This window comes from Xenopus laevis, chromosome 1S, assembly GCF_017654675.1.
Source record: "Xenopus laevis strain J_2021 chromosome 1S, Xenopus_laevis_v10.1, whole genome shotgun sequence".
In the NCBI taxonomy this organism is placed as follows: Eukaryota; Metazoa; Chordata; class Amphibia; order Anura; family Pipidae; genus Xenopus; species Xenopus laevis.
In genome coordinates this window covers 50,799,422-50,811,203 of record NC_054372.1, presented here as the reverse complement: position 1 = coordinate 50,811,203, position 11,782 = coordinate 50,799,422, and the positions used below count along the sequence as shown (strand labels likewise).

Genomic DNA, 11,782 nt, shown 5'->3' with positions numbered 1-11,782 from the left:
AAATCCTTTTTAAAAATTTGGATTCATTTATTATAATGGAGTCTATGTGAGATGCCTTTCCATAATTCAGAACTTTATGGATAACGGGTTTCCGGATAACGGATCCCATACCTGTACATCTGTTTTTTATGCAACTAAAGCTTGCCTTCAAGTCAAGAATTCCAAAAATAAGCATCTGATTTAAGGCCGCTGGGAGCAACATCCAAGGGGTTGATGAGCAACATGTTGCTCATGAGCCATAGTTGGGAAACACTGCTCTGCAGGTTTAAATGTGTAGGGCTTTACTACTTTAGGTATTTTTCATTATATTAATATTCTTTCTTTTTGATATTCAAGTGTGCAGTCCCTATTGCATTATAATCAAAATATCAGTGGTCTGAGTTACTGGTTTCAGTAGAGGGCTATGAGCAATCGAACTTCTCCTTTATCTACTAATCATGCTTTTTTTATTGTTATAAACTTTTAAATACAATTTTAATTATAGAGTAAGATGTATAAGATAGGTTGGAGAAAATGTTGTCCCAAGCTAATTGTATGCTAATTGAGCATTCTCTTGCACCATAATTACGCTTTTATACATCTCAGCTATATTCTTTAAAAATGCACAAGTACATTAAAGGCAAAAATATGTATAAAAGGTTTATTTTTTTCAATATGCTGGCCTTTGATAGCGCTGGGAAAGTAGGCAAAAAAGAATACGAATAAAGACAATCAGGATTACATCATAACAATGAATTCAGAATGAGATGTACACCAAATATAGATCTCTCGGAGAACACAGCCAGCTTCTCTGCCCTTGAAAATATTGTTAATATCAGGTCCGTTAAAGACTCCTATGGATATTTGGCAATTGATAGTGGCATTTGCATTGTGTATACACGTTAAATATGTTATTTTGACAGGCTGGATGCTTTATTCTAGATTACTGCATCATCCTCTTGGCTAGCACAGCGGGTTTTAACGCAGCAGTGACCTGCTATAATAAATTAACAGTGTCTCCAGAGAGAAAAACATTTCAACATAAATTACCAAAGAAAGTTACACTGAAAAAAAGTAAAATTACTCATTTACATTGTTTAAATAATGCATTGCCGAAACAAAGAGTATGAGCATAGGTACATCCAAGATATTTATTATCGGCGTGAAACAAGTGGCAGTCATATCTACAAGTGTTTGATCAACATAGAAAAAAGATTAACTGAATGGTATTTGCCTTAATATTGGAGTTTCTCTTTATGGAACAATTTGTATGTTAAGTTTGCACTTAAAATAAAGGTCAAATTTAACACAAAAGAAATAACAAGTGATATTTAAATATATATTGGGCTAGACTTGTGAGGGGTGATATAAGTAACTGCTTATCTTTATTGCCTGTGTGCAGGAATCAAAAAGTGCTTTAGCCCAGAGATTTCAAGCCTGTGGCCCCCAATCTACTACAAGACTGCAGGCCACAGAAAAGGCATCCCTGATTTAGCTCCAAAAAACAAAGTTGTTTTAGTTTAAACATAAGTACTATAATAAAAAGAGACGGGACCATGGCTTGAAATGAAGGACAAAAATGGTAATTGACAAATATTTCTAATTAGGCAGAGTCAATGGGCCACTAAGTGGGACTCAGCCCAGTGCAGTAAGCCATAATAACAAATCAGAAATGTGCTTCCATTATTCTACCTAAAGTAGATTAACCAAATCGAATTGCTGATTGTTTTTTTATGAATTACTGTAATGGGCAGAATTACCCAGTGTTAGTAAACAAGCCCAAGTGCTGTGTCCATATCATGATCTCCAATCATAGTGGTCCAAACTGGGCAACCAACTGGTACTTGTTGCACAATCCCTTATCTTTCTTTTCAAGGGGAAGGAAGGTTATCGTGTATTTATTTGTGAATTATATTATATATCTTAAACATGTACAATCCTATCTTATTGCCATTTAATAAATTGAGTAGTTTCTGTGCATTGTGGAGATTTGCAACCTGCACAATACAAACTGTTGCTAAGCTACAGCATCTTTCATCAATTGCAGGACCATTGTGCACAACATGTGCAAAAGTTTCAATGACTGAGCTTTGGATATAACAGATGCTGGTTTGTTTGTTTTTTTGCAGGTTACTGGGATCAAAATACCCTGATCTTTTTTGCCACTGCATAGGCACATTAGAGTATATTCATCGCGAACAATGAATAGAAAAAGCAGAATTCTCCCCCTCCAATGTGCTATAAAACATCACATGCAATTTGACGTAGCTTCAGTTCTAACAGGAGAAGGGTTAAAAATGTCACATTATACTCTTTTATAAAAGAGCAACATTTGCTGTACTGTAAATCTTCATAAGAATCCAAAAAAGGAAAAAAAAAAATCCTTTAGGTTTTGTTGTCCCACTGGTTACGGCACCAGTTTATTCTTTATCAAACAGTCCAAAGTTTTAACACGTAGCAAAAAACATGCCGTATGAAATACAAAAATATAATTTATTTCTTTTTAAATAACACATAAATATAAGATACAAATGTATTTTTAAAATACAGGTAGTGATAGTCACACGTGTTTGGTGCACATCTGAAAATGCAGATTCTCAGTATTTGACATACACCAACACTTTTTATTAATGCAACCAGTTTTCCGTAAGATTGTGTTTGTTTTAGATTCCCATAAATATGGAAAACAAAAATGACGACTGGTAAACAGCTAGGTTTGCCTTACATCTTGTAGCAGTTTATTAATCTCTGCCACCAGTTCACTAGCATCCATCAGTTCATGATTCCCATCGTTGAGATGGTTGAGCACATTGTCAAAGTCGTCTTCTTCATAATTCTCTGGGATTTCTTCCATTGCTGGAAGCCACTTAGAGGACGGCTGTGCACCTGAATGGTTGCCTATTGAAGTCCCAACATTGTTGGGGTTTTGGAAATGAGTGTTCGCTGCCCATGTTGCCACACCTTGTGGGTAACTCACAGTCTTGGCTGGGACTTGTCCTTTCCTACGTTCTAATGAGTTTGTGCGGTCAGCTTCATTGCATTCAGTATAGTTATCCAGAGATGGAGGTAGCAGACGTTGGAAAACACTGCTCATCTCACTGAGAAGGGATGACGTGCAGGCGTCTGCTGACTCTTCTTCCTGAGACTCCTTGCCAAAAGTTGAAAAGCTCTTTTTCTTCTCAGTGGACTCGACAGGAAGCATATCATCCTCAGCGAGAGGGGTCTGAGCTTGAATCTCTTGCTGATTGTGCGGCTGTTGCTGCTGGGACTGGAGCTCCTCTCCAGGAATGAACATGTTGCTCCTGTAATCAGATGATGGGGAGGGTAGTGGGGGCATCCAGCACTGATCAGAGTGTCCTAGAACTCGGCATTCGTCTGTGCAGAACCTCATAGCTGGAAAACAAAATGTCCTTTATTATATACATGTATATATATATATATATTTACAAACATGTTGCAAAAACTCCAAAGCAGTATGGTTGATATAAAATCTGTATCCAGCAATTACAATATAAATATATATTTGAGCACTAGTCTGTTCACTCCCAGGGCAGTCTCAAATGTATTTCCCCAGTACAACAGAATAAGCACATTCTCGTGATACATATCCTCCTAGACATATGCCTCTCATTAGGATATGCAGGAACTTATTTTTTTTAATCCTGTAATATAGGGCTGCCATACGTGTATGCACCTCCTGACAGGCAGCACCTGCTGCTATAAATAAATGCCTTCCTGTTTGGAGCATCTTCTTTTGTTTCAAAACCAGGGTCGGACTAGGGGGCCCGGGGCCCACCGGGTTTTTTCCCAGTATCCTGCCGGCCCAGTCCGAACCTGATAACAACTTTGATGGAAGCATTACTAAAATATATAGATACCTTGCCCTCCTCCATATTCGATATGCCACAATTGGAGCTATTGTTCAGGGTTATGCAGGGTACCAATATTAGCCATTATGGATGGTATGTCTACCACTTAATAAGTGAAAACAGTCCACGTGTGTTTGCAAGAAAACACCGAACCTTAATAGCCACATCACAGAAGCAGTGCCTTGTGAAAAGCAAAATGAAAACAATAAAAGGGGGACAGATGGCCTGGTTGGAATACAGCATGCGGCCACTTTGAACATAGGTTCCATCTGCAGGACCCTTACAACTAATAACAGCAGGAGCTGGGGGCTGTATGGAGGGTGTGCTGCCACTATCTGTGGGGGAGGGCACCTAATGTATTGTTCTCAACGAACCCTTTGCACTCTGCTGACATTCTTAAATAGATTAGTAAACACCCTCCATGATACCTAACTTGTGCGGGGCCACACTAGCTGCTGTTGGCTGAATAAAAGAAGACATTGTTGAAGAAATCACAGAACAGAGGAGGCAAAATATTAGTGTCTTGAACCACAATGGTGGGTGTGCCCAGTGACCCAGGGAGAAGGGTGTCAGCATGCTGCTGAATGTCGCTGCCATATATTACGATGACAATTTTACTGAAATCATGAACAGGAAATCCCAACATTCCAACAATACAGAAAGTTAAATCAAGCCTTGGCCATTAAGTCCCAACAGTGAAAGAAAAGAGCAAAAAAAAAAAAAAAAAAAAATATATATATATATATATATATATATATATACACTGTATATATGTATGTAAGAATTTAAAAGCAATATAATTGATGTCTATGGCAGTATATGATTATTTTGGGGCTTGGAAATCCAGCTCTAAAGAATAGAGGAAAAAAAATCTTCTAGCTATCACATGACACACGTGCATTGGAGAATAGCTGGCACTGCAGCACCAGCATGAACGCCGAATGCTGCAGCAGATACCAGTTCTCTCTGATCTGGAGTCTGTGCAGATAATAAAAGAGATATAGGAATCCCTTCGTAGGATTGAATGCACATACATGTGTATTTATTGTTTCACTCGCATGTCATGATTAAAAGCTCTCTGCAAAACTGTAGTGGCTTTATCGTTCCCTCTTTCCTCCCACTATGCTATTTAGCTCACTTGGCTCTTTTGCACAAGAATTAAATCTACTGCTTAGCAGAACTGCATTGCTCTGGGCAAAATGTTCAATATTGCGGCAGTCTTATGTCTACCAACTGTGCACTGGTTATTCTTAGCACTTAAGTGAAAATGCAGAGCTCTGTTCTTTTTTTTTCCTTTCTGCCAACATTTTTTACTGTACTGTGTAAAGGGCAAATGCATCGCATCCAGTGACCATTTTATATTTAGAAATTCTGATATTTTACTGTTGGTATTTAATCTAATGTGCAGAGCTGCAGTACACATACCCATGTATAGCAGTCATATGCAATACAATATAAGTAATATGACACCCACCTCCCAATATACACATGGGCACCTTTCATGCCTTTCCTTGTATTGGAACCCCCACCCCCAGCCCCTTCAGAATGTGCACATATGTCATGGCACCCGGAGCCGACATTTCCTAGAACATATGAATTTACTATAGGGTAATCATGGCTCATATCAGAAAAAACACAGCACAAAAGGATTCTGGGGAGGGCAGATGGTGCTAGGCATCATGGGAAAGAGACTTTTTCATAGTGCATTCAGTTTATGCACATTAGACTTTATACAGCACCTCTATTCAGTAAATACAAAAAAATAATAATCCCTGATGCTCATGGGCTATAAAACTGTAATTCCAAGCAACTTGCTGTAATACATATGTTACAAATGTTCAGGGACTTCAAAGCTATCTGTAAATGTAATTGTTATCAGTATCTGCATCTGCTACATATTTTTAATAGTCAGGACCAGCAGCAACTACAGAGATGAATTAAAAGATAATGAAATGATACTAGAAAACGGCTTAGACTAGTAATTGCTTAGTTAAAGGGATACTGTCATGGAAAAACATGTTTTTTCCAAAACACATCAGTTACTAGTGCTGCGCCAGCAGAATTGTGCATTGAAATCCATTTCTCAAAAGAGCAAACAGATTTTTTTATATTCAATTTTGAAATCTGACATGGGGCTAGACATATTGTCAGTTTCCCAGCTGCCCCCAGTCATGTGAGTTGTGCCTGCACTTTAGGATGGAACTACTTTCTGGCTGTTATTTCTCCTACTTAATGTAACTGAATCAGTCTCAGTGGGACTTGGCTTTTACTATTGAGTGCTGTTCTTTGATCTTCCAGGGAGCTGTTATCTTGTGTTAGGGAGTTGCTATCTCGTTATCTTCCAATTGTTCTGTTGTTAGGCTGCTGGGGGGGGAAGGAGGGGGTGATATCACTCCAACTTGCAGTACAGCAGTAAAGAATGATTGAAGTTTATCAGAGCACAAGTCACATGACTGGGGGCAGCTGGGAAATTGACAATACGTCTAGCCCCATGTCAGATTTCAAATTTGAATATAACAAAATCTGTTTGCTTTTTTGAAAAATGGATTTCAGTGCAGAATCCTGCTGGAGCAGCACTATTAACTGATCATTTTGAAAAAAACATGTTTTCCCATGACAGTATCCCTTTAAGCAGTATGGCAATTTGCAATCAATTTGATAGCTGATTATGTAAATGTGCAGATGTAATGCAATGTAAAGAGTGATGTTGTATGCATATAACAAGCTGTACCTTGGGCCTATGGCACATATAATGGTTTCAGGTACCTCTCCTCATATTTTGGCAATAGTAAAAATAAATGATGGGAATTGTGTAAACATTAGCACAGGCAATTTTCACATGATTCCCATACAACAATGAGCACATACTGACTTATTCATACAATTTCTATAGGCTAAAAAAGAGAAAAGTTTCAAAAAAGTTCACAATGTGCAATGTAAGTGATGGAACACTTGTATGTGCCATGGACTTGTGTTTTTCCACAAGGGATAAAGAAAATTAAATGATGTGTATTGACCTTTAAAGTGAATTCCCTACAACCATTATACACATCAATTATCATTAAAGGCAATATATGTGTGTCCCTCTCTGTACTGCTGGTACTGATTCTTAAATGAAAGTAGCAGAAGCTAACTCCCCCAGCCCCCCTCAACCACGAGTGCAATTCCCTTCTGCATCCTTCTTTCAAGAGTCAGAACCAGCAGTTGCAGAGAACAGAAAGGAACAGGCAACAACTGCTTTTCATTACAAGCAACACTGAAGGCTGCAAAGTTGTTAAGAATTCCAATTTCTTTCACTAAAATTGGGTGGCGTTACCCTTTAAGATTAAATGCATAGATGAAGAATCAACTGGAAAAGATAGTTTTGCGAGACATCTTGGGTCTAATGTAGATTGTAGAAGATAACCCAGTAATTACGAACTATTGTGCTGTTTACCTGGAGGGAGTCTGTGTCCTTCCAATAAAAAGAGTTCACTAAATCCTTCTCCCAGGAGTCTGTCAATAGGGGAGTCTCTGCCCAAATCATAATCGCTGTCTCCAGCTTCACTATCTCCACGACCACTGTCTTTCAGGCTAAATTTATCCATGTCCTGAAGGGCATATCTGCAGATCATGAAAAAAAGTACAGGCGTGACTTTTATGTCGGACCATAAATTATTCTGAGGCACAATCACTGAGATTGATGAGCCTATTAAATTTCTCACCTGTAACTCCGGGAATATTTGTTTCCTCGAAAGCTTGGCCTTGGCTGATACTGGCCCTGGTGAAGCATGGAAAGTAGCTGGGATACCTGCCAGTAGAATAAAACAGTATAAAGCAATGTCAATTTAACTTGGGTGAAACATAACAGTCAGTGAACAGTTGAGACAATGTTGATCCTGAGTACTGAGTCGGCCTGCACACTGCAGTGAGAATAGAAAAGAGGCATGCATTAAAGTGCTATTATAACTCAACACAAAGACTGGGGAGATTGCCATGCAAAAGATAAGAACATCATTGCTAATAACATGATATATATATGCAAACAGGGAAAATGTGCAAATATTTAGCTCCTGTCTGACTCTCTTGCTATTTAAACACTTGACAAACAGAAATATTTACAGAGCATGTGGAGTTTGGCCAAAAGTGCATCACAGGGGATAGAGAACAAATGACTTACCTCCACAGCTGGCGTAGCATGAGTTAACTCCAGGGAGAAGTTTTCAGGCACATGATTAGAAGATATGGTCATTAAGCTGTTCAGTGATTGGCGACTGTGTTGACTCTGTCTGCTACTCATTTGCCCACGTTCTAGAGTTGGAGATGGTGAAGGCGAGGACCTGTGATGGGATCTGATAGGTAGTGTCCCATTCAGAGTAGGTACTAAAGCAATTTCCCCTTTGTGGATCTGTCTGGATGGTCTTTTGGGATGGTTCTGATAAGTTGACTCTGCCACTCTGCAGTTGTAAGATCTATTGTCCTTCTTTTCACGATTACATCTGGTAGCAAAGATGACCATGATGACCAAGAGCACAGCACATATGGCCCCCAATGAGATAATGATAATCATGGACACGTCCATGGAGCTTTGTTTTACGTAGGGTTCCTGAGTTCCTTCTGCGATCTCTATCAGGTCCATGATGTTGAACCTAAGATGTGCTTTGGTAGTTCTGGGTGGGTTTCCCCTGTCCTGCACTGAGATGTGAAGATCCAGTAACTGATTAGGGAAAATATCCATGCTCATGTTGGTGTATATCTCACAAGATCTGGGGTCCATAATAAAGATATTGTGCTCATTACCTGCTGTAATAGAGCAGTCCAATTCTGAGTTCATTCCTGAGTCCCTATCTGTGGCCTTGATAGTGGTGACTAAATAGCCAATTTCTGCATCTTTCGGGATTGTAATCTCGGCTGTGTTGTTGTTCAGGACAGGGACTACAATCACTGGGGAATTGTCGTTTTCATCTACAACAGTAAGTATCACAGTGGCATTGGTAACAAGTTGGGGGACCCCTCCATCCCTTGCCTGTACTACAAAGACTATCTGGTTTACTTCTTCATGGTCAAAGGCTCTCAGGGCGTATAAGGCCCCATTGGATGGATCAATAGTTACATAGCTTGTAATAGTACTACTCTGAATAGAGCTTTCCAAGATGGTGTAGGTTACTTGGCCGTTTTCTGCTTGATCTGGATCTGTGGCCCTAACAGAAGTAATATGGGCCCCAGGAGAGTTGTTCTCCACAATGACAATTTCATATCTGTTGGTTGGGAAGCGGGGTGGGTTATCATTTTCATCAATTATTTGTACAGCAAAATGCTTGACAGTAGAAAGGCTTGGGACCCCCCTGTCCTCTGCTATGACTGTCAGGCTGTACTCAGACCTCTTTTCTCGATCCAGGGTTGAGTTAGTTAAAATCAAATAATTGTTTTCATAAGTCTTTTGTAGCTTGAACTGCCCATGGCCATGAAGCCTCACCACTATCTCCCCATTGAGTCCAGAATCTTTGTCTTGAACCCTAACCAAAGCCACAAATGTGTCCAGAGGAGCCCCCTCTGAGATGTAGGCAATCTCCTTACCGGTGGACATCAGATTAATGTTGATTTCAGGTTTGTTATCATTCACATCGACTACATTGATGATAATTTTGCAGTGGGCTGGGATAGAGTTGGGACCCATGTCCTGGGCCTGCACATCGATTTCGTACGATTTGGTCGTTTCATAGTCCACCGGCTTGATGACAGTTAGTTGGCCGCTTTCGGGGTCGATCTTGAAAGTTTCAGTGATTTTGGGGGGCACGTGACTACTGAAAGAATAGACCACTTTCCCATTAGCGCCTTCGTCTGGGTCGGTGGCATTGAGGTCGAGGAGTAGGGTTCCCATGGGTGAATTCTCGGGTAACTGGACCACATAGGAAGGTTTCTCAAACGCAGGGCTGTTATCATTGGAGTCCGAAATGCTGATTTTGAGCAGAGATGAGCCGTACCTCTGAGGCACCCCGTTATCATAGGCTGTCAGCTGGAGATCATAACCGGACTGCAGTTCCCTGTCCAGATCCCGGATCACCACCAGTTCCGCGTATTTGGCTCCGTCACTCCTGCTCTTCACCTCGATGCTGAAGTAGGCGTTGGGGGATAGTGAATAGGTAAAGAGGGAATTGTCCCCCACGTCGGGGTCAAAGGCGCTGTCCAGGGGGATTCTGGTGCCCACGGCTGCGCTCTCTGAGATCTCAATGGGGATGAGCGCCCTGGAGAAGTGGGGCGCGTTGTCGTTAATGTCCAACACTTGCACCTCGATGTGGAACAGTTGTAGATGCTGCGTGGGAAGGGTGATCACATCGAACTCTATGGAGCAGTTAGAGTTCTTCTGGCACAATTGTTCCCGGTCGATTTTAGCCCCGATACTGATCTCGCCGTTATCCTCCCGCACTGTGAGCAGAGGGGAGCTGCCTCGTTGCATGGCTCGGAACCGAACAGAATTTGGGTTGGGCAACTTGGACAGAACATCAGCCACATCCTCGGCCAGCCGGGCCACCACGGTACCGACCATCTGCTCCTCGTAAATCCGGTATTTTAAATTCTTGCAGGTTCCGATCAGACACAGGGACAGAAGCAGAGCCAAGACCAGCGGAGGCTTCCCGGTACCGCTCCCCATTGACTTGAAGCAGCAGCAGCGGCAAAGATCCATCTTTAAATATTAAAGCGCAGAAGGTAGAAGTTGTCTAGCACACACTGCATTTGATAAGGGGGGAAAGCCCCTTTTATTTTATACAATCAGCCCGATATTCAGCGATGGAGTGGGAAAAGTTTGTGAGTAGGCGGCAATTGGGAGCAGAATCCTAGGAGCCCAGTAAATGCCATTAGATCCGAGCGAACACACAGGAGTCACATTAGGAGTTTGTTCACGTGCAGTTTTGTATCCGAGGATTGCAGGGGTCTTGCTCAATCCGCAGTCTCTCCTCTCCCCTCTCTCTGCCGCAGACTAAACAGTCCCGATTGCTGACTCCAGCCTAAAATGTGCACAACTTCACTCCAACTCAGACAAAGCTCTGCACTCCGCATGGGTTCCAGCGCTCGCAGCCAATCACATCCGCTCCAAATCAAAGGACGGTGAAGTCACTCAAGTGCTGGGGGAGACTAGAGACATGGCAGCTCCTCCCACCGCATTCACTTTTTTTTTTCTCCTCTTTTTCTTTTTTCTTTTTTTCAGAACGTGCCATAACAAAGAAGCTACAAATTGCAGAAGAAAAAACTTCCAGTTCTATCTGCCAGGTTTGCAGGCAAATCCTCATCACTCCTCCCTCCCCCAAGTAGAAATAATAAGGAGCAGGCAGTTAAGAATTCATCATTGCTGGTGCCCCTGCAGCTTTTCTTCTGTTCTCTGCCTCGGTTATTGCATGTAATGTAACCCCTGCACTGCAGAACTTACTGTCTGTGCTCCATCCCCATCACCTTTGTTCCCCAGTCCTACAATACAGGGTCTGCTGCTCACTGTATAACCCAGTGTGCCATCCACATGCAATCAAATGGGGCAGGGGTGCCCAAAATCTACATCTGGATCTAGCAATTGACCTTTAACTGGTGAGTAGTGATCAGCGAATAATTCGCCTAGTATGAATTCACAACAAATTTCCGCCGCTGGTGAATAAATTTGCAAATCTCCCTCAAAAATTTGCCGTCAACACTATTCAGATGCCCATTGACTTTAATGCCTGCATCGAAATTGACGCAAGCGACTTTTCAGGCGCACGTCCAAAATTGACACAGGCATCAATTTTCAAGTATCACAAAATTTTCGCCGTTTTGCAAATTTCACAGGAAATTCGCCCATCACTACTAGCGATCAGTAGATCTCAAGACACTGGGGGTCATTTATCAACACTGAGCAAATTTGCCCATGGGCAGTAACCCATGGCAACCAATCAAATTGCTTCATTCATTGTTCTACTTGCAGCTGG

At 41.4% G+C, this 11,782-nt stretch overlaps 1 protein-coding gene across 1 annotated transcript; it reads right to left on the bottom strand.

Annotated features, from left to right (window-relative positions):
- Positions 1-626: 626 nt before the first annotated feature.
- pcdh18.S (protocadherin 18 S homeolog) lies at positions 627-11,163 on the bottom strand. Its single transcript, XM_018243307.2, has 4 exons — positions 8,008-11,163; positions 7,553-7,638; positions 7,285-7,451; positions 627-3,372 (listed from the first exon to the last, which is right to left on the bottom strand). The coding sequence occupies exons 1-4, from the start codon at positions 10,510-10,512 to the stop codon at positions 2,690-2,692; spliced, it is 3,441 nt and encodes a 1,146-aa protein (XP_018098796.1). The 5' UTR covers positions 10,513-11,163; the 3' UTR covers positions 627-2,689.
- Positions 11,164-11,782: the final 619 nt, after the last annotated feature.